The 24,858-nt window shown below is 44.8% G+C and overlaps 10 protein-coding genes across 10 annotated transcripts in view; 4 read left to right on the top strand and 6 right to left on the bottom strand.

Annotated features, from left to right (window-relative positions):
- The first annotated feature begins 261 nt into the window (after positions 1-261).
- V2V93DRAFT_372709 (general substrate transporter) lies at positions 262-2,745 on the top strand. Its single transcript, XM_066910801.1, has 3 exons — positions 262-917; positions 977-1,033; positions 1,094-2,745. Exons 1-3 carry the CDS (start codon positions 700-702, stop codon positions 2,382-2,384), a joined length of 1,566 nt encoding a protein of 521 aa, XP_066764764.1. The 5' UTR covers positions 262-699; the 3' UTR covers positions 2,385-2,745.
- V2V93DRAFT_372708 (ATP synthase regulation protein NCA2-domain-containing protein) lies at positions 2,645-4,858 on the bottom strand. Its single transcript, XM_066910800.1, has 2 exons — positions 4,246-4,858; positions 2,645-4,181 (listed from the first exon to the last, which is right to left on the bottom strand). Exons 1-2 carry the CDS (start codon positions 4,793-4,795, stop codon positions 2,698-2,700), a joined length of 2,034 nt encoding a protein of 677 aa, XP_066764763.1. The 5' UTR covers positions 4,796-4,858; the 3' UTR covers positions 2,645-2,697.
- Positions 4,859-4,910: 52 nt separating this feature from the next.
- On the bottom strand, positions 4,911-6,811 carry V2V93DRAFT_372703 (uncharacterized protein). Its single transcript, XM_066910799.1, has 2 exons — positions 5,530-6,811; positions 4,911-5,475 (listed from the first exon to the last, which is right to left on the bottom strand). The coding sequence occupies exons 1-2, from the start codon at positions 6,714-6,716 to the stop codon at positions 5,055-5,057; spliced, it is 1,608 nt and encodes a 535-aa protein (XP_066764762.1). The 5' UTR covers positions 6,717-6,811; the 3' UTR covers positions 4,911-5,054.
- Positions 6,800-8,549, top strand: V2V93DRAFT_372702 (uncharacterized protein). Its single transcript, XM_066910798.1, has 4 exons — positions 6,800-7,026; positions 7,076-7,123; positions 7,178-7,416; positions 7,467-8,549. The coding sequence occupies exons 1-4, from the start codon at positions 6,947-6,949 to the stop codon at positions 8,381-8,383; spliced, it is 1,284 nt and encodes a 427-aa protein (XP_066764761.1). The 5' UTR covers positions 6,800-6,946; the 3' UTR covers positions 8,384-8,549.
- On the bottom strand, positions 8,271-10,987 carry V2V93DRAFT_348405 (SNF2 family N-terminal domain-containing protein). The gene is made up of 2 exons (XM_066907926.1): positions 10,739-10,987; positions 8,271-10,686 (listed from the first exon to the last, which is right to left on the bottom strand). The coding sequence occupies exons 1-2, from the start codon at positions 10,892-10,894 to the stop codon at positions 8,404-8,406; spliced, it is 2,439 nt and encodes an 812-aa protein (XP_066764760.1). The 5' UTR covers positions 10,895-10,987; the 3' UTR covers positions 8,271-8,403.
- A 3,275-nt stretch (positions 10,988-14,262) lies between these two features.
- V2V93DRAFT_372697 (armadillo-type protein) lies at positions 14,263-15,534 on the bottom strand. The gene is made up of 2 exons (XM_066910797.1): positions 15,297-15,534; positions 14,263-15,232 (listed from the first exon to the last, which is right to left on the bottom strand). Exons 1-2 carry the CDS (start codon positions 15,445-15,447, stop codon positions 14,451-14,453), a joined length of 933 nt encoding a protein of 310 aa, XP_066764759.1. The 5' UTR covers positions 15,448-15,534; the 3' UTR covers positions 14,263-14,450.
- A 176-nt stretch (positions 15,535-15,710) lies between these two features.
- V2V93DRAFT_372695 (citrate synthase-like protein) lies at positions 15,711-17,566 on the bottom strand. The gene is made up of 3 exons (XM_066910796.1): positions 17,383-17,566; positions 17,184-17,264; positions 15,711-17,047 (listed from the first exon to the last, which is right to left on the bottom strand). The coding sequence occupies exons 1-3, from the start codon at positions 17,485-17,487 to the stop codon at positions 15,824-15,826; spliced, it is 1,410 nt and encodes a 469-aa protein (XP_066764758.1). The 5' UTR covers positions 17,488-17,566; the 3' UTR covers positions 15,711-15,823.
- A 738-nt stretch (positions 17,567-18,304) lies between these two features.
- On the bottom strand, positions 18,305-20,219 carry V2V93DRAFT_372693 (uncharacterized protein). The gene is made up of 2 exons (XM_066910795.1): positions 19,818-20,219; positions 18,305-19,753 (listed from the first exon to the last, which is right to left on the bottom strand). The coding sequence occupies exons 1-2, from the start codon at positions 20,089-20,091 to the stop codon at positions 18,609-18,611; spliced, it is 1,419 nt and encodes a 472-aa protein (XP_066764757.1). The 5' UTR covers positions 20,092-20,219; the 3' UTR covers positions 18,305-18,608.
- A 541-nt stretch (positions 20,220-20,760) lies between these two features.
- V2V93DRAFT_372691 (uncharacterized protein) lies at positions 20,761-21,945 on the top strand. Its single transcript, XM_066910794.1, has one exon. The coding sequence runs from the start codon at positions 21,038-21,040 to the stop codon at positions 21,884-21,886; it is 849 nt and encodes a 282-aa protein (XP_066764756.1). The 5' UTR covers positions 20,761-21,037; the 3' UTR covers positions 21,887-21,945.
- A 2,284-nt stretch (positions 21,946-24,229) lies between these two features.
- Positions 24,230-24,858, top strand: part of V2V93DRAFT_391992 (ubiquitin and ubiquitin-like protein) — a gene marked incomplete at both ends in the record, with an annotated part of 1,065 nt that continues 436 nt past the window's right edge. The window contains one exon of the mRNA XM_066912458.1: positions 24,230-24,760. Within this exon, the coding sequence (XP_066764755.1) occupies positions 24,230-24,760 (531 nt within the window). The remainder of the gene's footprint in view (positions 24,761-24,858) is intronic.

Here is a 24,858-nt window from a genome sequence, read left to right as displayed (position 1 = left end):
ATCACCTCGCAGATCAGAAACCCAATCACGACATAAGTCACATAATTATCGCCACAGAATGTCAGTATGATACAGATAAAGACAAAAACAAGGGTAATTAATTGAAGTTATCTTTTCGAGATAGCTCTTGTTCAAGATGATTACTGGCAACAGCTGAATCACAGCTCAACGTCACAATTTGCTTGTTTCTACTCGGAACTTTTCTTTGCTTTTAACCAGGTTGGGGAGAAAATCCTCGCATTCTAAACTAAATACTCTCTAAATAATCGTCGCATCAGTTGCCATGCCCTGCAAACTGGCTGCGGCATCGCAAACACTTCGCGCTAAGCAATGGCATACAAGCAAAGTCATGTGATTGTAGTAAAGCTAGCCGTAATAGGACAGTGATGACCGTATTGGGTACATTAATTGGCACAATATAGCGCGTATTGTTCAGTCCCTGGCCGGATCCTCGTGGCTGCGATATGGCAATTAAGCACTTGCTATCGTCGCTTAGATGGATTTGTCAGTATTCTAGTTTACCAGTATTAACAGTCCTCTCAAAACTCATATGCGTGCGAGCTCATTCGGCGACCAGATTGAGGGATAGGGCTGTGTGGACTCCACTTTACTCCACCTCGAAATTCACCCCCACAATCGCATCCTCATCGTCAGCATCCTCTGCTCTCCTTCGGCTGGCCGCACGCGGCCTCTCCCACCATGGTGCGTCTGCTCAACGTGTACACCATCTCGGCTTTTGCCGCTCTTGGTGGTGCGCTTTTCGGCTTTGACATATCTTCAATGTCGGGCGTGCTCGGTACGGATCAGTACAAGAACTATTTTGGTAATCCGCTGGGGACTCGACAAGGCGGTATTACATCGGCCATGGCTGGAGGATCACTTCTGGGCGCCTTGTCATCGTCTTATTTAGGAGACAAGTACGTTTGAATTTTGTTAGTGCTGCTTTTAATTCTAGTTGACGCTGACGGTATTGTAGATTCTCGAGAAAAGTTTCCATTCAGATAGGTGCCGTGTTGTGGATAATTGGTTCGATGTAAGCATCACTCTAACGACCGAAATTGTGCAAACCATTGCTGACTTTGCTTTTTTATAGACTGCAATCGTGTGCGCAAAACGTGGCCATGCTGGTTATCGGCCGCGTAGTCTCTGGGCTTTGCGTTGGTCTGACCTCCTCGGTTGTCCCCATTTATCAATCCGAAATCGCTCCTCGCAAAATTCGCGGTCGCGTGGTGTCTTTACAACAATTTGCAATCACTTGGGGAATTCTTATTCAGTATTTCATTCAGTACGGATTCTCCTTTGTCAACTCTCAAGCGGCGTTTCGTGCGCCTTGGGCTCTGCAAATTTTTCCAGCTCTGATTCTCTTTGTTGGACTCTTTTGGTTTCCTCGTTCGCCCCGTTGGCTGGCAAGTAAGGACAGATGGGACGAAGCCCTGAATGTCTTGGCATTTCTTCGCACACCCGATAGTGATATCAACCATCCACTCGTTTTGGCAGAATACAAAGAAATCGAAGATCAAATCAGGTTTGAGCGTGAAGAGGAGTCAAGCAGTTTCCGTGAACTATTTAGTAAGCGCATGCGAAAGCGTGTTATTCTTGGATGCGCTATTCAAATGTGGTCACAGCTTTGTGGTATTAATGCCTTGATGTATTACATTGTTTATATTCTTGAGTCGGCAGGGGTGTCAAACACACTTCTTGCCTCGTCGATTCAGTATATTGTCAACATGGTGATGACTATCCCATCAATCTTATGGACTGATTCGTGGGGTAGACGACCTACTCTACTTATTGGTGCGATTACTATGGGCTTCTGGTTGTTCATCGCCGGCGGCCTTTTGCGCCACTATGGTACTGAAAACCCAAAACCCAACCAATCTTACACATGGGTCATTATCGGTCACGATAGTGCCACTAGAGCCATACAAGCTTGTGCGTATCTGACAGTTGCCTCCTTTGCCATTTCATGGGGGCCCATATCGTGGATGTACCCGCCAGAAATCATGCCATTGCGAATAAGAGCAAAAGCCGTTTCACTCGCGACAGCCACCAACTGGGCCTCGAATTTCGCTCTCGGTCTCGCGGTGCCTCCGCTCTTACGTGCTATTCAATGGCGCTTATTTTTTATCTTTGCATCATTCAATATCATCGCATTCTTGCATGTCTGGTTTCTTGCTCCGGAAACAAAACAGCGCACGTTGGAAGAGATGGACGAAGTTTTTGAGCATGGCGATCCGTTGTGGAAAACCTTTACCGGAGTCAAGGATACTGGTAGATTGGATATAATGGCTCGCGCTATTGAACTCGGAAATTCAAAATTTCGAAGGCGGACAAGTGGTGATATATATGATAATGACTTTGAGGGAAGCGGCGCTAGTTCTTGAGATTCATTTCGTTTTGATTTTTCTAGTAATTTATATTTATCGGTGTTTTTTCTCTTTTTTTTTTCTTTTTAATTTTTGTGTTTTTTGTTTATGGATCTGGTTAGGTATATAAAATATTTGGAGTTCTGTGCTGATAGGGGTGGTAGCATCCAGCACATTTTTGCTTCGTTAATCTGTTGGTGCTTTGATTGTTGGGCTGCAAGTCATAGTAGCGCTAAATAGCTACTATTGATAATCCTGTACAATAAGAATGTCTGAGATGAGAAGAAATGTGCATCAAGATTTATTTATAACTCAATTATGGAATCTATTATCATGTAAGAAATTTGCCATATACACGCCATATCCGACTAATTGTATCTCGCTGTCTATGAACTCCCGATTTAATATTCTCCAAATCACCTAAATCCCTAATCCAGTCACCACGTAATTGACCAGGTAAGATTTGTAGGCTGTTTCTTAGAACATGGACTTCGCAAAGCAGTAACCCTTGATCAGAATAAGACATCCATTCAGCTTCTTGACCTCTGGAAGAGTTCGCCTGCACAGTTAGCATTCGTTCAATATTCCCTAATGTTCGAATGACTGTGGCTCGTTGCTCTCCTCGACTTTTCATCCCTTTTCCCGTGTAGAGTCTAGCATACCATTTTATAATTACCCACGAAATTACCGAACTGGGAATAGCAGCAACAAAACCAAACACGAGCTCTTGAGATTTCAATAGACGGTCAATACCAGTGATTGCAACTTCGACATCAACTTTGGTCTTTTGAACCTGGATTAGTAAAGTACGAATCAATTCTCCGCGAAGCGCATTCTTAACTGGTGATTTTAGTTCTTTCTCGTACGCGCGCAACACGGTCGATAGATCTCCCTCACGAACACCACGTTTAATCGCACTGATTTGAGACGCAGAGATATTGGCGCTGCTTTCGGTATCGACCGCGAAATCAACGACCATTCGCTCAAGGGATTCCATATCTGCTTCTAGACTTTTACGGCTGACAATAGCAACTTGCGCTTCTTCGTCGTGTCGAATAGTCGAGATGATATTGCTCACGGGTTCAACGATCCAATTATACCAGAAATCTCTAGCGGTAGAGGCCACGTCTCGTCCCCACTGGGCGATACTTGCCCGCCGATTAAACAGGATTCTTAAAGCTGTACCACCAAAGGTGACAGTAGCCAGCGCAAGAGGCCAGTACCGGATCCAAATGCTTGGCTTGCCGGCTTCTTTAGCCACCTGCTTTTGCACGGCAGATTGTAACGGTAACAAATCATCCGTAATGCGAATCATGCGCTCAGCCATCAAGTACGGTGGACGTCTCGACTTTGGTCCCGATAACTTTGAAAACACTTTAGATTCAAGTCCGTCAACAGTGAGAACGTCGTTATCAGTAACGGACGTCAAGCTCTTGAGAATCGACTCCATGACATCTACACCTCTCTCGACACCGGGTCGCCAGTCCGAGTTCGCAGGAAGCGAGATCGATTCCCCCACAAGAATTCCCAGCGCGGCTGATTGCAAATTGCGTAATTGTTTCAATCTCTGTTGCTTTGTCTGAACTTCTTTGTAGAGCGTGGAAAGCGGAGACATTGCTAGTCGGAAGATCGAGGTCGGATTCGGCGCTGCCCGAGTAAGGATTGAAAGACGACGCGTAACGCGTCTGCGACGAGCAAATGAAGAGCGTAGTGTTTCAACCCATTCGGAGAGCGAGGGGGCCGTCGTTTGTCGCAGATGTTTTCGCGCATCAGAGTAGATTTCACGCGAAGCTGAAAAGACCACGAGAGGGGCGCCTGCGTTCATCTCAACTCTTATCAGTATGGCTCTCAGGGTACAAAAATCATAATCAAGACATACGTTGAACAGAATATGTGAGAAGACCACCGGTCTCACTCATAACCGAATCCCAATAATAAATATCCTCCGCGAGCGGTAACGTCTGATTTAAAAATCGACCAAGCATATGTCCATATAAGATCACAGAAGCCGAAGCAACCACAAACCATTCAATCTGCTTCGCACCATCCGTGATTGATTCTTCATATTCCTCCCATTCATCCACATCCTCCTCGCCTAAATTTGAATATGCGGAAACTTTACTGTCAGCATCTTTCCCTATCGATCGCTTGCTCGCAGCATCCGGAGACTTCTCCAAATACCGAACTAACAATGCCTTCAATGCCCCTAGAGAAGGTAAAGATCCACCGGGTTTAACCAACAGTTGATTAAACACCTCCAGCAGCGGTTCGGTAGAGCTGCTCAGCTCATCTTCTACGCGATCCGTAGTCGGCGTCGATGATCCGGATATCGGTATTCGCGGCGCAAGAAGGTTGGGAAGAGTCGTTGAGGCTAATAACTCAAGCTGAGCTGACAATGAGCGGACCTTATCGTCTACTATCGTGTTCATGGCTATGGCTCTTTTACTCCTATAGAGAGCGGGATGAGGGTCTTTTAAGGTGCTGGATGTGGAAGCCGCTGAACTGAGCTACGTCATCGGCTTTCCTGTTGAATTTTGAGAATACTGACGACCTGAGATTAGTAATATATTTGCAAATTAAGACCTTTATGTAAATTCAATCTTTTTACGTCTGTTACATTAGCATAAGACCATCACAATATATATACAAACATAAACATGAAGACCAAATAAGGCATAATGCAATCCCTTATTCTCTACTCCCCCCTCTCTGATATCTCTCCTTTAGCTCTTTCATTAAAGGCTTCTCAAACCACTCATGTACATCCTCAACATCAACGTTTCCTTTCGTAACCATCGTAGTAGGAATTACTGGTACATCCGGATTTCGTCGCTTGAATTTAACCCAAAACTCATCGCGTGAACTAGTACTGCCAATGACAGTACACGCAGCTTGTACATCGGCGCGCCGAATTTCTCGCGTAGGACGAAAAAATGAGGTGTTCGACACGCGAAGACGGCACTCAGCTATCGGGATCGTGGCGGCGATTATGCGTCGCGTGAGCTGCTTGGCGAGGTCGTGGAGCGTTTCATTTGCGGGAAGTTGAAGTGCTAGTTTGTCTGTTTTGTCTGTTATTGAGAGTGGCAGGCCTTCTCGATTATAATACAGCCTATGAAAACGTCAGCTGCAAGTTGAAAACCCAGAAAAGCACAGAAATGCAAACCTCTTTGACAGCTCGTGAAATTTTTCGACGGCCAGTAGTCTGAAGCTGGGCGAAAACAGTTCGGCAAGAGAATCAAAATCTTTATCACTAGCATTCGTATTCTGGTGCCTTTGTATCAAATTAATACAATACTGATCGACGCGACCACCAATTTTTACAATCTCGGCCTGTGTGACATTTTCATTCTCTTCTAACTCGCTCGGCGTTGACATGTGAATACCATGATTAGAATCGCTATGCTCCTCTGAATCAATCGACGCGGCCCGACTTTGCTGTATCCGCACCCATGCCTTCCTATCTCGATCTCTTTCCAGGTGCTCACAATACCGCTCCAATCGTAAACTCTCCTCATTTTCCATCTTGACCCACTTTTTTGACATTTGTCTTGCCGCCGGGATCTTCCTCACCAGACGACTCCAGCGCAATCGCATTCCATATGACCGTCGTCGTCGTTCATGCGCACGTAATTCTCCTAATCCGGATTCTAGGTAACTAATGTATTCTGCGCATTCAATTGCTGTTTTCGTTCGTACTCCGCGAGCTATACCGCCGGGATCGTGTCGGGTTCGACGACATAGGTATGCAAAAAACCGCTCCTTTTCTTTGGCTGTCCACATTGTTCGGCTGTTAATAAGCGATGAGCGAACACCAGTTCTTGGGTTAGAGTGTGATTTCAACATCGATGAGGACGGCTCGTTCGCAGATTGGATAGGCGAGATATCATTTTTTATTAGTGGACTTGTTTGGAAATGAGATACTGGATCCATAAATTCATGGATTTCGTGATTCAAATATTGCAAATAGTGAAAATTATATCCTGCAGTTGCCAACGGCTCCGTATCTTCTGATATTTCTGAATCGGACTCTGAGGATGATATCTCAAGAGAATCAGTGTCAGAGTCTGCAGTTGATTCATCGAAGCGCGTTTGCTTTGCTGAAGTGGCTGCTTCATTGTCGCTCTGATTCACGTTCTCCGGAGTTTCTCCGCTATATTCATTTACGTCTGCTTCATCTTCATAAGACTTTTCAGAATCTTGATCGTTAGGAGACGACGACTCTGAAATCACTTGCGTAGCAGCCATATCAAACACTGACTCGTCGCGCAAAATACTAGGCATAGCGATATCCCAAGCACCATCATCGTCGTCATCACTGCCAGCCCTGCTCCGGTTCTCGTCCTGGTCCATATTTTGCAACCATAAGAGTGGATCTTATCGTATCGTGAAATTATATAGAGCCGATTTGTTCATAATGCGCGCGCGTGGGTAAAGTGAAAACCGTGAGTTGGGAGTTTTAAAAACTTCGTATAATTTCAACATCTCCCCTGCATAAACGCGTACAAATTAGCATATATGCCATCATAATCTTTATTACTCGCACAAATCAGTGTAATAAAGAAAATGTGTTGAGCATTAGTATGCATCCTCGGAATATATACGCTGCAAATTCACCTCAGTTCGTCGATCTTGCGGAGTACTATCCGGCATTGAAACAATTGTACGTATATCAAAGTCAAATTCACGCTATGATCTAACATCTGGTTTAGTTTGAACAAGAATAGCTCTATTGATTTCTCAAACTATGAAGCAGTCTGGTATTTATCTCACGTTATTGCAGATCTATTAATCTTTGACTAAGTTAAGTACAGTACTCTATCCCAGGCGCTACTCGAACGGGACTTTAATCTCAAAATTGATTTACCGGTGACGCGACTATGTCCTCGCGTAGCAAACAGACTAAACTACATACTCTGGATCCAAGATCTTTTAGATTCTAATGAGCCTCATAACGACGACAATGTATTGGGACTGGATATTGGCACGGGCGCCTCGTGTATATATCCTTTGTTAGGATGTCGATTACGGAATTGGAAATTTATAGCTACAGGTGTGCATACTTACATATAGGTATCGAGATTCTCGACTAACAACAGGCAGATATTGATCCAGTAGCCATATCAACAGCATCCCAAAATGTACTACAAAACAACATGCAATATCGAATAGCGATTCTACAAACGTCGGCAAATTCCCCATTCTTCACGCCATCCCGAGAACAAAACACTTTCGATTTCACGATGTGTAATCCTCCTTTTTACTCTTCCGTTACAGAAATGCAAGAGTCGCAAATTTTTAAACGTCGGCCACCGCATAGTATCACGCTTGCATCAGAGACAGAGTTAGTAACTACTGGCGGAGAACTTGAATTTGTTTCTCGAATGCTGTATGAGAGCGTACAATTAGCAGCAAAAAATGTGGCAACAAAGAAAACTTGGTATACAAGTATGTTTGGAAAACTGGAGTCTTTGAAAGAATTTGTGCAAAAACTTCGGGAGCTGGAACTGGATAATTATGTTGTTACCGAATTTGTGCAGGCGATGACTAGACGATGGGCGGTAGCATGGCGATTTGGTTTTGATAGACCTGCTCCAAACCTGACAAGACCTGGATTTAATGATGAGGGTTCATATGTCAGTACGGCTTTGAAAGGACTGTTACCGCCGTTGACCGGATGTACGATTGAGCTACATTCAGATAAGACAGTAGACCAGAAATTGTCGTTGGTACATGAAATTTTGTTGGAATATGAAGAGTTTATGCATCTCGTATTAAAGTCGTATACTTTGACTGGCACCAGCGATCAAGGAAATGTATGGTCAAGAAGTTTTCGCCGGCGAAAACGACAAAAACTTGAACATAGAGAGATTAAAGCTGCAGATACCACATTTAGATTCCAAATTTCTGTTATGGGCACCAGTACATTGTTGATTCAATGGATCTTTGGCTCCAGCGCTGTGACTTTTGAAAGCTTTTGCGGCATGCTAAAGAAAAAAATACAAGAACGAAATGTATAATTAGAGACGAAAGAAACTATCTATAAAACATCCTTCACATCAACCGCCTCGACAACTTTAAATACCGAGCTTTCCTTTTGTTGGTTACCATCATATGCTATTGCACTTCTGTCTAAGAGTTCGTCGACTTCTTCATCGGTAAGAATGACATCTCCTCGCTCTTTCACGACAAACTCCTCCAAGCCATCGTCTCCTAGCAATAAACTTCTCAATTCCTCTTCAGCAGATACTTTATTTGTCGCTGAAGAATTGCGAAATTTACCTTTTTGTATGACTAGCTTTTCTAATTGTCGTTTGGCGTCTGCTCTTTCAAGCATAGTCTGCTCGACCGTACTCGCCGTCGCAAACCGATATACTATAACTGGTTTCTGCTGTCCAATTCTATGTGCACGATCCATTGCCTGCAAATCCTGCTGTGGATTCCAATCACTATCAAACAATATGACTGTATCGGCAGATACGAGATTAATACCCAATCCACCTGCGCGAGTGGAGAGCAAAAAGAGATTGCAGGACGTCGCCGCTTGATTGAATTTCGATATTTCGAGCTTTCGATCATTTTGGCTGACACCGCCATCTAATCTGCAAATATCCCAATCGCGCAGGTATCGAGCATAATCTTCAATTATATCAAGCATTTTCGAAAATTGACTAAATATCAAAACTTTATGACCGCGTTTAAACAGCTCAGGTAAAAGTCTATCAAGAAGCAACATTTTCCCCGAGTCGTTAACAATAGCTTCTGTGGGCTCGGCGATTTCACTTTGTTGATCATCCCAGGGAGTATAAAATAAATGAGGGGAATTACAAGCGAGACGTAGTTGCATGATTATATTTTGCAATTTCTTGTTGGCTACTGCGCGACTTGCGTTAGCTATCTGTTCAGCCTGCATTATTTCCTCGTTATCTTCGTCAGACTCGACATCGGCAGAGGAATCTAAAGCGTTAAAAAAAGCTGTATCGCTTATTTCTGTATATGAGCCAGGCTTGAGAGCAGTAGCGCGCCGCTTAGGCCGGGTCGGTTCTGGTTGTTGCTTAGATCGTGTCCTTAAACGCTTCTTACTTGTGGCATGACCATCATCCCGTAAAAGTCCTCGCGCTTCTAGAATCTTATTCATAAGATAGTCTTTAACATCCCGATCAAGCAAGCGTTTATAGAGCTCTTGTTGGGCAGCAGTCATCGGAGCATAAAGAATATACTCGCGCTTTGGCGGCAACTCCAACTCAACATCACTTTTCATTCGGCGAAGCAAAAACGGTTTGAGAATCGCATGCAGACTAGACACCAATTTACTCTTACTTTCATTTGCAATGAGTTCCTGGGTCCCGTTTTCGCGCTGCAATGCAGAAAAATCAAACCATGACTGAAATAATGCTGCGTCGTGAAAAATGTCTGGAAGTAAGAAATTGAGAAGTGACCATAGTTCAGACAAGTTATTTTGCAACGGTGTACCGGTGAGTAAAAGCCGATTTGCAGTATCATATGACTTTAACTCTTGAATCAATTTACAATTCATATTCTTAAGACGATGGCCTTCGTCGACAATTACGTATTTCCATAATATTCTGCGAAGAAATTTGCTGTCATTCATAATCATATTGTAGCTGGTCACAACGATAGGATATGTCTTATCCGTCTTTTTGAATAAGTATTGCGTCCGCATATTTTCGCGATCAGCAGGTGTACCATGGTATAGAATGACCGGAATAGAAGGCGTGAAGCGATTAAACTCATTAACCCAATTATCAAGAGTCGAAAGCGGAGCAACTATAAGAAACGGGCCATTCGAACCTTTCTCCCGAAGATGTGCAAGAAATGCAATTGTCTGAAGCGTTTTTCCAAGACCCATTTCGTCAGCGAGAATACCGTTCAGACCATTCTCATAGAGAGTAACAAGCCATTCAACCCCGGCAATCTGATAATCTTTGAGCACGCCACCGGTTACTAGTGAAGGCTGTCGAGAACCAGAAGTGGGCTTCGACGATATGTTCAAGTCAGGCGCGTCTTGCAAGTCCTTGATTGCATCAGACGTCGCCTTCGAATCTTTAATTTCACTTTTAGACATAAAACTCGCCATGTCGAACTGTCGCTTTTTGCCTTTTTTCTTTAGCGGAGATTTATTCTTAGACGGTCTACCAGCTTGCTTCTTGTTGTCGATAGCAAGTCTAGCTTGCTCTTTTTCTGTTTGCTGACGAGCACATGTTTCGGCAATGATAGAAGAATAAATAGAGGAACGCTCAATCAGAGTCTTTAGACGCGCCTCACGTTTATCCGTCGTGAGATTATTGAATTCGATTTGCTCCTACTCAAGTTAGCACGCGAGTAACGGATGAGAATTTTAAACAACAGCTTACCTCAGATAGAGGTTCGGGAGAGGACGTCATGGGCGGCGTAGGCATGAAATTTTCATAAAAATGTCGGTCAGAGGTTTGCTCCGCGGAGAAATTCGGATCCTGCTCATGCTTAGACCGTAGGTCATCTGCGGCTGACAGATGGTCAGAAGCGTCCATGCAATACAATATTCGCAAAGATATATCGAAATAGAAATGAAAAAAACGAGATGATTGTATAAAAATAGAGGCGAAAGAAAATGAAAGTACACGCGAAGGAGACCTAAACGCGATAGTTACGCGTTGAGTCTAAATTAGTTGCCGGCAATTCACATTATCCGCTTGCGTCACCGAAACATCGCCCACCGCTACGGATTTGTACTACAAACTAATCAAAAGAAAATACAAATATACATCTTGTATGTCTTTTTATATGCACCATTGTAACAGAATAAAAATGTAGAGTTGAATGGTAATTACTGCTGGTAATTACAGTCCCATAATAAGCTTACTTCTAATTGCTTTACAGTAATTCAGTAAACTGGTGCATAAAACACAACTAATAACAAGGCCCGAGCAAAGTGAGTCAAGAGACCGAGCTTTGCGCCCACGGCTACTGTGCGGGAAACCTGGCGTTTGGCCTGTTTCCAGACCCTTTTAAAGCCCAAACTTCTATCTCTGATGAGATGTTGCTTATATTGCTGTTTTGCTCGATACGAGGGCATAACAGGAAAGAGATTGTCGAGGTAACTAGGTATTTGTGCATGTTTCGTATGTCGTGTTCGTAAACTATGCCGTATTCGGGATTGCTGATACGGCGCCGATAAGGGAGTAGATCCAGCAGATAAAGCAAGAAGAGAAAAATGAGAGCTTTTTTAGGTCAATATAAAGTACTAGCAGGTTGAATAATAGAGACTATAGTTTATCATAAAAGTAGCAAATAATATTCTCTCTAAAGAAGCAGAGTCGGTGCAGAAAAAGGCCAGTGCCGCAGTGTTTGATGTGTACCCTTTCCTCCTCTCATTTGCTCTTCCTCTTCATCATCGTCTCACTCTCTCAATCACGTACGATATTCAAATACTCTAGCACATCCCTCTGTTTTCGGCTTCTCGACGCCTTCGTTATGCCATCTGGCCTCTGACTTGACTCTGACTCGACTCTGAATCTTTATCCTGACTCTGCTCGAAAGTTAGTTCTCTATATCAACTAATTACCTACAATACATAAAACAATACAATGCCGACTCAGTCAAAGACCTCCGTCGCTTCCGAGGATCTTTTCTCGTGTGCTTCGTTTTTTACCGAAGCTGCAGCTGCCGCCGCCTCTTCTACGTCCGCTGCCTGCGCGTCAAATACTCAAACTTCTTCCGCAACTACTACGGCCAGTGCCATTAGCGATTCTATGTCTTCTAGCGTATGCGGTCACAAACTCTGCGACTCCGTTTCGGATTCCTCTCACTCGCATCAGCACTTACAGACACCGACAGCAGTGCGTCCAGCCTCGTATGAGTTGTCGACAGATATGTGCTTCGCTTCTCGTGCAGAACTCAAATCTATTCTGGAAATGATGGCAATTCGCGATAATTGGGAATTCATTTGCGTAAAATCTAATTCAACGCGGTATACAGTTCGATGCAAAGATCCGACCTGTAACTGGTACCTGCATTCATCGCGTCCAAAGTCTCATGCTGCTGCTGCTGCGGCGGCGGCGTCTGCTGGTGGCGAGGCGGGGGATAATGTGAATACGACACCGTTTGTTATTTCAGTATACAGACCAGAGCATACTTGTATTAAACGGCATGACGGCAATAGCGTTGCCTCATCGCCCTGGATTGCGCGACGAATAATTACGCAACTTCTCAAGCAGCCAAAACTTACTCCGCATGATATCATCCGATATATCTACTCAACTCATGGTATCACGATCTCATACAAGCAAGCCTGGCGTGCAAAGGACTGCGCAATTCAACTACTTCGCGCGCGACCGCCATGTTATCTTATCAATGACAAATTCGGCAAGTTCTGTCAAAACCTCGAACTCAAAGATCCGTCAGCGCGAGCTATTGTCGACGTTATCGACAAGCTAGGAAACGGAGCTCTACTACCCGATCCACGCGAGTGCAATTTTCGTCGCATGTTTTGGACATTTGGAGCCGCCATCAACGGAATCACTTATTGTCGACCAGTGATTGCGTTAGGTCGAATTGAACGATTACGGAATTCAAATGTGGTGCTGTTGGTGGCTACCACGCGCGATGCAGAGGATCAGCAATTCCCAGTCGCGTTTGCCTTCACGCGATTCGAATCGTCCGAGACATGGACTTGGTTTCTTTCTCTTGTGCGCGAAGCTCTAGTTCGTCATATGTGCACTAATCGTAAGGAACTATCATTTGACGATGTATGTGAGTTCGTGCGCAATATAACTTTTGTATCGGATTACCGCTTCGGTTTGGATGTAGCAGTCAACAACGTCTTTCCTGACAACGCACAAATGCACGCCTTGTGTCTTCGCTATTTATATGCCGTCGTTGGCGTCAAATTCGGCACGGTGGCCGCAAACGCCGTAATGCGCGCCGCCGCGGCACACACGCAGGCTGATTTCGATAATATATTAGCAAGAGCGCTATCAATCGAGCGGATTGAGTGGATAGTTTCACAATGGCCACCGTCTATCTGGGCCGAGTCGCATTTTCGCGGCAAGCGATTTGGTATTTTGGACGCCAATATGGCGCGATTGTTTGTCGAATGGGATTTTGTTCCTGGTGATTTGAATGAGAATGTATCGGATCGAGAAATTTTGAAGTGTCCGGCGCTGGATCGGCCATCGCAAAGAGGTCTGGCTATTTATTCTTGTCCGTGTATAGTACTACCAGCCGATCAAGTTGTGCAGCGATTGAATGTGGGGCTATCATCGCTCTTCTCAACGAGATTGAGTAAAGCCAAGAATAGAACCGAAAACGGTCGCGCGATGTCTGATTTCGCGGAACAGTATGTGGCAGATGTTCGAAAGCGGGTAAAGAGCCATATCGCCCGTGTGGATTCTTCGGAAATGGGATCGACGTGGCGGGTAAGATTAGTGCAATACCCAGACTCTTCTTCGGTGTCTCCTTCAACTGTCTCCTCCTCTTCGTCTGAAGATTCATTTGAAAAAGTCCTTGGAGACGAAGATCCGGTTTCGCCCTCTCGTACGGCGAATCTGATCGCAGCGACTACAGACTATGCGCGTGAATACGTGGTTGATTTATCTCTTAAGCACTGCTCATGCATGGCCTGGACCCGCACGGGGCTTCCCTGTGAGCATGTTTTAGCTGTAGTGTATGCATTGAAGAGAGGTGATGGCCATGATATTGTTAAAGAGGAGGAGTTAGTTGACGAGCATTTCTTAATGCCGAGTTATATGCGGACTTATGAGGTGCCTATCGAAGTTATTGCTTGCGAGTGAGAGTTGTTTTATGTTATTTTTGTCTTGAGGCGTTTACAGTGGCTATAACCATAATATTTTTGGATTATTTGTTTTAACTAATTTTATATTTGTTCAATAAAATAATAGTTGGGAACAAGGGCTTTTGTTCATATATATTTCAGTGCATTTTTTGTTATGTCATCGAGATCTAAACTTTTTGATAGAGAGAATCTATTTCAACGAAAGGTAAACTAAACACCAATTCCGAACCAAAAAAAAGAAAAAGAAAAAACAAAGTGAAAAGGAAAACGAAAAAAGAAAAAAAGATCAGACTCTACACAGTAGTACTAGCAGGAAGCGCAACATATTCCATTTCTTCCGATCGTTCATACTCATACATATCCAACGCGACAACTGCAGACTCTCGTACTACTCTCTCCTTATCCTTCAAAAAGTCTTGTAATACAGGCATTACTTCGTCAGTAGCGATACTTCCTAATGCCTCAGCAGCTTCATGACGAACCATGCCTTCTTCGTTCTCATTCTTGAGCACGGTAATCAAAGCTGACACGGAGCGAGGATCAGACAATTGTCCAAAGACGTATGCTATCTCATGACGAAATAACGCAGAGGGATCGGTGAATCCAGTGATTAAAGCGTCGACAGATTCTTGAGTTCCGATGTCGCGAAGTCGGAACATCGCTCGATATCGTTCGAATAGAGGCAACGATTGACTCATTAGTTGTCGCTGTAAGTCATCTACTTTGCAATTCTCAAACGGTAAAGGCGGCGCCGGATCAATACTTTCAAACTCTGATTTTCCTAATTTCTCGGTCTTTGCAGACGTTGATTGTTCCCATTCTATTCTAGCAATCGCAAGCTCGCATGTCTGTCTGATAACTTCAAGTGGATCATTCTCCAGATATTGTCGCAGCAAGTCTAAACTACCTGTATCTCCAATCGCACCTAAGGCCTCGGCTGCCTCGTGTCGAACCATCGGATCTTGAGCCTCGTCTTTGAGAACGCGTTGTAGCGATGGTACAGCGTAAGAGTTATGAGTCTGACCTAGAACATAAGCCAGCTCATGTTTAAGCAAAGCCGAGTCATCTTTGAATCCTATACACTCGCAAGTTAGTCTATCATATAAATCATAAAAGTAGAATAATAACATATAAATCACCTTCATCAATAGCGTCAATAGCTTCGTTGACTCCTTCTTTCCCTAACGACTTCAAACTGAATAATGCGCGAAACCGCTGCGCAAGAGGCACATCGCCCGACGCATTGACTAGAATCGCACGTAACTGTGATACATCCTCGGTTTGCTCCATTTTCTCTCTACGTATATGAGCTAAATGAAGGATAGAATTGCTGTATATAAATGAATGATGAGTTGATGAAGGAAAAACTCAGTTTTAACAGTTTAAAAGCAGAAAAAAAAATATTCTGACGGGTCGAGATGACACTCTTGGCCACCTGCGCCGCATCCTGGTCAAATGCTACTCCCAACCTCCCGTCACTCTAGTCTACTCTCTACTTGTATCAATTGAGAATCAGAACTATATCTCATTAAAATGCTTACGGGAACCAAATATAATCTCTTCATATCAATTTGAACACAAAAATTAAACAAAACACCAGATTTATAAGTTACAAAAGAGGATCATAATGCTTTACCCTACTCTCCTTTCTCTCCTACTCTACACTTTAAAAAGTGTATCCAACCAACTTGGCATAGGCCTCAGTAGAGAACGACTTGGGGCGCTCAATAGGCATACCGTAGGCACGGTCGATGATATACTGCGGTAAGACACCAAGCGCACGCGAGACACCAAAGAGGACGGTGTAGTACGACTCCTCAGTGAGTCCGTAGTACTGAAGCAAGACACCAGAGTGCGAATCGACATTAGGCCAAGGGTTCTTGGTCTTGCCGTGCTTGGTAAGAACGCCGGGAGCGATTTCGTAAATCTGAGAAACGAGCTTGAACAAGTCGTAGTCGGGTAAGTACTTGAGCGCAAACTCACGCTGCGCAGTGTAGCGAGGATCGGTCTTGCGGAGGACGGCGTGGCCGTATCCGGGCACGACGCGACCGGCGTTGAGAGTATCCCAAAGGTACTTTTCAATGTCGGCGTTGGTGACGTTTGAGCCAATCTTGGACTTCATTTCCAAAATCCACTCGAGAACCTCCTGGTTGGCACGGCCATGAAGAGGTCCAGCGAGACCGTTGAGACCGGCGGCCAGCGAGAGGTAGGGCGACGACAAAGCCGAACCAACCAAGTGGGTAGTGTGCGCAGACACGTTACCACCCTCGTGATCAGTGTGAATGGTCAGGTAGAGACGCATGAGCTCGACAAACTCGTTGTTACCAGAGTATCCCAGCAACTTGGCCAAGTTGTAGGAGTAATCCTTGTCAGGCTCGATCTCGGCAAGCTTGCCGTCCTTAAACACGTTGCGGTAGATCTTAGCGGCAATGGTAGGCAGCTTGGCAATGAGGTCAATTGAGTCCTCGTAGGCGTAGAGCCAAAGGTCCTTCTTGTTGACACCCTTCTCGTAGGCCTTGGTGAATTGCGACTCGGACTCGAGCGCGGTGACGGCGATTGAGAACTGAGCCATGGGGTGCAAAGTAGCAGGCGCGCGGTCAATCAAGTCAATGACATGAGTGGGCAGCTCGGCGCGGGCGGCTAACTCGGCAGAGAGAGCTTTAACTTGACCCTCGGTGGGGACCTCGCCAGAGAGCAAGAGCCAGAAGAGAGCCTCGGGGAGGGGCTCAGTTCCACCGGGGGCCTTGGGGAGGGCGGCCTGAACCTCGGGAATGGTCTTGCCGCGGAAACGAATGCCTTCCTCGGAATCAAGAACGGAACCTTCCCAGACCAATCCCTTAATTCCACGCATACCACCGTAAGCCTGATCAAGAGTGACTTCGCCAATGACCTAAATGTATGTCAGTATATCAGGTATGCAGATCGGTACAATTGATCTCGGATCTGGAGCCAGAGAAGAAGCAATTACAAGACATGTACTAGTACACTAGCACATGAACATAACCCAATTAGAAAGGAGAACATACAGTGCTGCCCTTGGCCTTGCGAAGGGCCTTGACCTTCTCAATCTCGGCGGGAAAGATCTCGATCAAGCGCTCTTTGAGAGTCTATAACAACTAAGTCAGTCACACAAGATCTCTAACAAGCATCAATTGAGAGCAAACAACCGAATCTCAGTCTATGCACTCAATCAATGCCAGATGAAAAGTCGAAAAGGAAACGTACAGGCTCCTTGGTGGAGTAAGCGCGGAAGGCGCGGAGGTAGTTTGCAGCCAACGGGCGCTGCGAAGCGCGAACGAAGGAAGAAGCGATACGCGAAGGCATAGGCATTTTTAAAAGAGTAATAGGAGCTTTCGACTGGAAAAAAAGAAGACAGATAATAGGCAAAGAGGAGCTGAAGAAAGCGACTGCAGAAGAAGAAGAAGGAGAAGGCGCAAAGGCGGAAGACGGCCTCTTTCTTATTTGCCCGACCCCGCCGAGAGCCGGGTAACATACGCCATACCCAATGAGCGTGCGCTAAGTCGGTTGCTGGAGATTATGTACCCAGAACAGCGGCTAGAGGCGCGGCTGGCCGAGTATTTGCAGTATTTATTACAATTTTAGTGAGATAAAATACAAGAGAATAGTAATAAAGAGTATATACAATGAACCTAAGAGTAATAAGCACGAAATCAAACGAGGGCAGTAAACAAATTGTAGACCAAGTACACAAGGCTGCCCCACGCCATCTCTTCTGGGGCCAATAAACCCAATGCGGCTGCCTCCCCCCCACCGCACGCAATGCAGCAGACAGAGGAGCGGACAAGAAGAGGATTTTAGAGAAATTGCAGCAGTCTCAAATAGCAAGAACAGATTGGCCTTGAATAATTGAACCGGAGAGAGCAAGAGGAAGAGGACGAGGGAGAGGAGGGGAAAATCCGGGGTAGGCCAATCAGCGAGCGTCGTGAGAGTGAAGGGTAGCAAGTCACGGGATTCGAAGGATCTCTCCGAAGAACCGACCGAGCCGCTCTTGCTCTTCTTGGACGGTCTGCTGCAGGCTTCCGACGGCCGTATATGTATGTGGAAGTGGCTATGGATATGGATATGTAGATGTATATGTATATATAGTGAATGCAGATCAATTGCATATTTACTGTATTGCTACTTGGTCGTTTATTTCTGCTTTAATCAACTTTTGGTCCCGATTGAAAACAATGGGAATACATTATAGTTGCGGAGATCGCCTTATCAGATCATCTGATAACTCTACTACACATTTATCTGTAAACATATGATTCATTATTCATTATAAAGCTGATAACACATAATACCTTAGTCCTGTGATTCCATTTCCCTTACCATTCCTTTGTTAGACCCCTATAATTCTATTATCAACAATATCGTGTCTGTCTTTTTAACGCCGTTGTATCCTTCATTAGCTAAGTTGGTATTATCTATCATCTCTTTTGCAATCAGCAAATCCGATACGCATAATATAGATAAATTCCCCTCTCCAGTCCGGCGCCAAAATCAGCCGCCGAGCAATCAATCTTTCGACTAGCCCCGTCCCATGCCGGCGTGCTTCCAATATCCATTCCCAGCACGTACTGACAGCGCGCCACCGCGCGACTGGCGCAGTGCGCGACATGTAGCGCGTCCTTGTTCTTTTCTCCACAAAAGATCCAACCGCGTCGGCCTTGTCCGATCACTATGGTATAGTTTGGCAGACGCACATGCGTCATTTTCAGTAGGATCTTTGTCAGATCGAATTCCCAGGTCTGCACTGAAGGTATCCCTTTCAGTAGTCGCATTTCACCGATTGTCCAGCATGTTATATACGGGTTACCAGTCAGGTCCAGGTAGCGAAGGTTTGTGCGCGATGAGAAGGCGGCGATCAAATCGTCAACCGAAAGTGACGCGAATCCGAGAGATAATTCTTCGACGGTGTGCGGGATAAAGTCGAGATGGTATTTTTCGACAGGCAAACCATAAAGATTGAGGTTAAACAAATGAGGAGACGATGATTGCAAGCTTTTCAAAAGTGTGGACAAGTCATCGGGCGACAGATCGGCCCATTGCAATGACAGCCACTGCAACGAACCGGAGGCGACAGCCGGATGTGTAGTCAAAAAGGATATCATAGACTTGACGCCGATACTGCGACACTTTGATAACGAGAGATGCGTGATGCGAGCAGTTGCAGGAATACTCATGAGCGCGCGCGCCGAAACATGAGTATGAGTCAGATCAAGTCTGGTCAGTTCGCCGAGTCTGGGCAAGAGATTCTCAAATACGGAAGCTGGGAGAGAGACGCATTGGTGGAAGCTCAGGCGAGAGATCTGACAGGTCGAGTCTGTGTATTGCAATTTAGACATCGCGGCCAAGAAGCTGTCAGAGGAGGCGCCGCAAAAGTCTGCAGCCTCGAGGAAAGGAAGTTTGTTGAAGAGAGTGGCGAGAACTTGAGGGCCGAGGTCGTCTTCGAGAGCCTCTGATACGAGAAACTCTTTGAGGTTTGGAAGTTTTAAAAGGGCGTCGGTGATGGTTTCGGCGGTAACCATTTGGATCTCACGGTTCATTTGCCGCGTGCGCCCGAGGCCTATCGAGGTGAAGTCGGAGACTAGTTAGGATATCAAAAGTTAGCACAGCTTACGATAGGTTTGAAAGGCAAAAGAAAATCGCACAATCGAGACACTTTACGAATGAGCCTAGATCAGGGTTTTTGTTCAACTCATAGCGAAAGACGTCAAAGGCACGAGGATGTCCGATATGGACATGAGAATAGAGCGCATGGAGGCCGAGCTCATGGAAGCGACGACAGACGGGGAGAATATTCTTCTTGAAGCAGGCGAGTCGGCGAGTCAGAGGGACGGGGGCACCGGAGGCGTCGCGGTCGTCAGCGCAGGAGAGGGCGAAAATTTGCTGGAGGATTTCTGGAGGGAGGGAGCAGATGTTCATGTAGTAGCGTAGACTAGCTAAGATATCGAGTAGAGTAGAGTAGTAGAGTGGTAGAGTAGTAGAGTACTAGTGAGTACTAGTATAGAGCAGCAGTTGTGTGTACAGGATTAGTATAAAGAAGGTATATATTGCTTTATATATGGTTTCTACGACAGAGCAAGAAAGAGCAAAAAGGTCACAGGTTCGAGGCGTGCGGCTTCTTGGCTGTGCCCTGGCCTCGGCCGGCTCCGGCCTGCTCTCGCTTGCTTACTATTTCCGATATATGAATTGAATACAATTATGAAAGAAAAAGTGGAATAACAGCGGTAACTACGCTTGTTTATTTTATTCTATTTTGTATATTCTATCGTTGTGGTGATGGACTGAATTGCGCGAGCATAGGCGACCGGCGACCGGCGATGGCGTCAGACTTGGCTATGATCATCTAAGCTGCTGAAGTACGATTGTACAAACATATTGCAGGCAGTATTATAAGAGCATCATAGAACTAATATAGAATACAGTGCGCATTTACCGTAAATACAAATACAAATAAATATACAAGTAAAAATAAAAATTGGAAAAAAAATGTAAACAAAAATCATGCTTTTCGCGATGACGTCGGCGGCGTCTGCCATGCGCTCGCTTATTTATTGTCTGTATCTTGCTTATGTTATTACTTCACCTGGCATATCGTAACGTAATTATGATTGATTCGTCTAGATAGTCTTCCGCCGACAAGCAAGATATTCATTTGCTAAACTTATTCATCATATGATACTTGCTCTCCGCGGAACTGCTGAGACTGATAGCATTTTCGCCAGTGATGTGACATCTGCGGCATTAATTGAAATGACATTCTGTTTATATAAATCCCTCACAACGATGGTGGATCTCTACGCCAACCAATTTCTTTTCTACTCTTGCCATACTACATAAATATTTGACGGGTCACCGTTATTTAAATATGTTTCGATTCGGGAAGTCGATTGGTCAGGTGCTTCCCCGGCCAATAGGCCAAATGATGATTGCAGAGTTAATGTTCGTGTTATTACTATTCATCTCGAAAGTCAACTGTTTCCAGAGCGACGAGGAAGTAAACGACAGGGAGCTGATGCATGAAGCAGATGATTCTATTGGACATAATGAGCATATTGAGAATAATTATTCGTTTGAAAAGACCAACTATGCGCTTGACCATTATGAGTTTCTGGGGTATGGGACAAGCAATGACTCGGGGATCGTAGCTGAATATAGCGTCAATGTGGATAGCGGAATCGGACCAAGGACGAGGTCCTATCTAAACCATGATGCATGGCAAGAATTAAGTCCGTCACAACCAGATGCGACGCCACAGCGGCGTAGCGATTGGCAGTTCGTCAGGTCTATAGCAAAGGGTTACGCTTATGCTAAAGATATAATAAGCAGCCTGGGTGATATTTCGTCTGCAGCCGCAAATATGATAGTGAGTGTTGCTACCTCTTGGCGAACATCGAACAGTGAAAGTGGTATTTGTAAGCAGAAATACTGGTATCAAAAGTCAGGCGCGTACAATTATGAGTTCGAGGTGTGTAAATACACCTCTGCTTATCATGGTTGCAAGAATCAGACGTCAGATGACGTGTACAGAACGTTGGAAGATTTCCTTGATGGAGTGGTGAATAATTATAGACGTCATGCGCTTACGGACAGGTTTTTGGAAAAATACGAGTCTGAGTCAGCTATATTTTTCGTGGTTTGGCATAGAGACAGCGGTGAACACGGTATCGGCAAGATGTACTGGCTACGATGTCCACGGTATGCACGGTATGGGTGAAGATGTGTATGGCTATGGTATGGCTATGGTTATTCCGGAGCATATGACGGGGTGAGCGGGTGAGTAAAGAACGTTCTTCCGTGAGCAAAGTTTCAGAGTCAAACTGATAAAGTGGTCTAGTACGTGCTATTAGACTACGAGTAAGCCGTGGTAAAAAGCAGTGCTAGATGGCCGGCATCGGTAAGGCGGCAACAAACTGAGCTGGCGATAAGAAAGAATCATCTTGCAAATGCTGCTTGTCAGTTGAAGAATTGAACATCGCAAAGTTGATAAGAGTTGTTATCCATGTTGATGAGGGCGTTTATTGGGGGTTTGGTGTTAGGATTGTTACTGTTAATTAAGACATAGATGGTGGTACATGCTCAATATATAGAAAGAAATAGGTTACGCAATATCTTTTCAGAATATTCTTCAATAGTCTGATATGATATTCTGGCAAGATATGGAATACCATTTCCAAAATCCAATCATGCTTCCTTGAACTGACACTGAAATAAAACTGATATGCCTTTTTCTTGCTTGCATATCCAACCATCACCCCTCTGATGGATTTGGATGAAAGACTGCCTGCCGCATGGGTTTTCCTAATAAACCCATGCTGTACTTCTTAAGTCCTGAAATGTGAAACATCAGGCTGCTTTCCAAACCCGAGCTCATATGGTGTCTTGTTCTTCTCTATAGCTCGGCTGTGATCCTATTGCTGATATGTACCGCACAGTGCAGAGTTTCTGGCTCTGTTGCTTGATGCTCAGTCCCTAATTCCTCCAGATTCTTTGAGATATATTCTCCACCATTGTCTGTTCGCAATATGGCCATCTTCTGCCAAAGTTTGCCGCTTGGCTGAGCAATCTGCTACATCTGGCTCATTCTTCAGATAATAGACAGTCGCATAGTGTGAGCAGCCATCAATCATAGTCATGCAATACCGGTGACCTTCAAAAGAAGAACTCACGGTCCACAGACATCACTATGCACCAACTGCAAAAGTCTTGTGGTCTTAGTTATGCCTTCACTGAAAGGTAGTCTGCGTGACTTTGCTGCTGCCCAAGATTCATATTTGCATTAGGAGCTTGCAACACATCTTGGAAAACCACTCTGAAAACCTTTCCTTTGTCTTGCATCTTGGCTTCTGCATTTCCTTGGCCTACAGCTCTCATGTATTGTCCATTAGCAACCTCCAACACCAAATGCGTATCAGAGGGACTGACATTTTGAAAGAGTCGCGGTCGTTGGCGTAGGAGAGGATGAGGATTTGTTGGAGACTTTCTAGAGGAAGGGGGCAGATGTTCATGTAGTAGCGTAGACTAGCTGAGATATTGGGTTGAGTAGAGTAGTGGTAAGTACCGGTATAGAATACTATAGAGCAGTAGTTGTCTACAAAATCAATATAAAGAATATATGTGGTATCTACAACAAAGAACAAAGAAAGAGCAAAAGTCGCAGGCTCGAGGCATGCGGCCTGGCTGTGCTTCGGCTTCGGCCGGCTCCGGCATGCTTTTGTTTGCTTACTATGTTCGATATATGAATTGAATACAATTATAAAATAGTTAATAACAGTTGTAATAATACTTGTCTATTCTATTCTATTTTGCATATTCAATCGCTGTAGTAGAGGACTCAATTGCGCGAGCGTAAACGACCGGCGACCGGCGGCGACCGGCAACCGGCGATGGCGTCAGACTTGGCTATGATAAACTAAGCTGCCGAATCATGATTGTAATGAAAACATAATACAAGCAGAATTACAAGATCATTATAGCAAAAATATAGAAATACAATGATAGAGTAATCCAATTATTGTAAATACAAATTCGAATGGAAATGTAAACAAACCGACCATGCCTTTCGAGATGACGTCGGCGGCGCCCGGTGCGCTCGCTTATTTGCCGTCTGTGTCTTGCTTATGTTATTACTGTATTCTTCCTGCTATCATTATTACTTCATTTGATATATCTATACGATAAATTCGTTTAGATCGTTTTCCATCGCCAGCACAAGATGCTCATTCTATGCATAATATGTCATATAGCACTTGCTCTTGCGTGCGGTGATAATCTTGGTGCATATATATTCTGATGTACTCACACTTATGCAGTGGCGCCGTGGAACAGCCCAGAACGGACCGATAGCATTTTTCGCTTATTATGTCATACTTCTGGCTTTAACTGCAAAGTATTTATGTATTTACGCCTCTTTGTCGGCATCCTGCGATCCGTGCTCGCCACCTTCGCGATCCACATACATAAATACCTCCCTCCTCTCCTTCCCTCTCTGCTTTTTTTCAACACACATCCATAGTTTTTTCTACACCCACAGCTATCATTACATATAGTTATCATTACAATGCAGATCTTTGTCAAGACTTTAACCGGAAAGACAATCACCCTTGAGGTCGAGTCCTCGGATACCATTGACAACGTCAAGTCCAAGATCCAGGACAAGGAGGGAATCCCACCAGACCAACAGCGTCTTATCTTCGCTGGAAAGCAGCTCGAGGATGGCCGCACTCTTTCTGACTACAATATCCAGAAGGAGTCGACTCTCCACTTGGTTCTCCGTCTGCGTGGTGGTATGCAGATTTTTGTCAAGACTTTGACTGGAAAGACCATCACCCTTGAGGTCGAATCATCAGACACTATTGACAACGTCAAGTCTAAGATCCAGGACAAGGAGGGAATCCCACCAGACCAACAGCGTCTTATCTTCGCTGGAAAGCAGCTCGAGGATGGCCGCACTCTTTCTGACTACAATATCCAGAAGGAGTCTACTCTTCACTTGGTTCTCCGTCTGCGTGGTGGTATGCAGATTTTCGTCAAGACTCTTACTGGAAAGACCATCACCCTTGAGGTCGAATCATCAGACACGATCGATAATGTCAAGTCTAAGATCCAGGACAAGGAGGGAATCCCACCAGACCAACAGCGTCTTATCTTCGCTGGAAAGCAGCTCGAGGATGGCCGCACTCTTTCTGA

Source organism: Kockiozyma suomiensis (assembly GCF_038497685.1).
Source record: "Kockiozyma suomiensis strain NRRL Y-17356 unplaced genomic scaffold V2V93scaffold_10, whole genome shotgun sequence".
NCBI lineage: Eukaryota > Fungi > Ascomycota > Lipomycetes > Lipomycetales > Lipomycetaceae > Kockiozyma > Kockiozyma suomiensis.
Note: the sequence above shows the minus strand (reverse complement) of the source record. Positions and strands in the feature narration are given on the sequence as shown.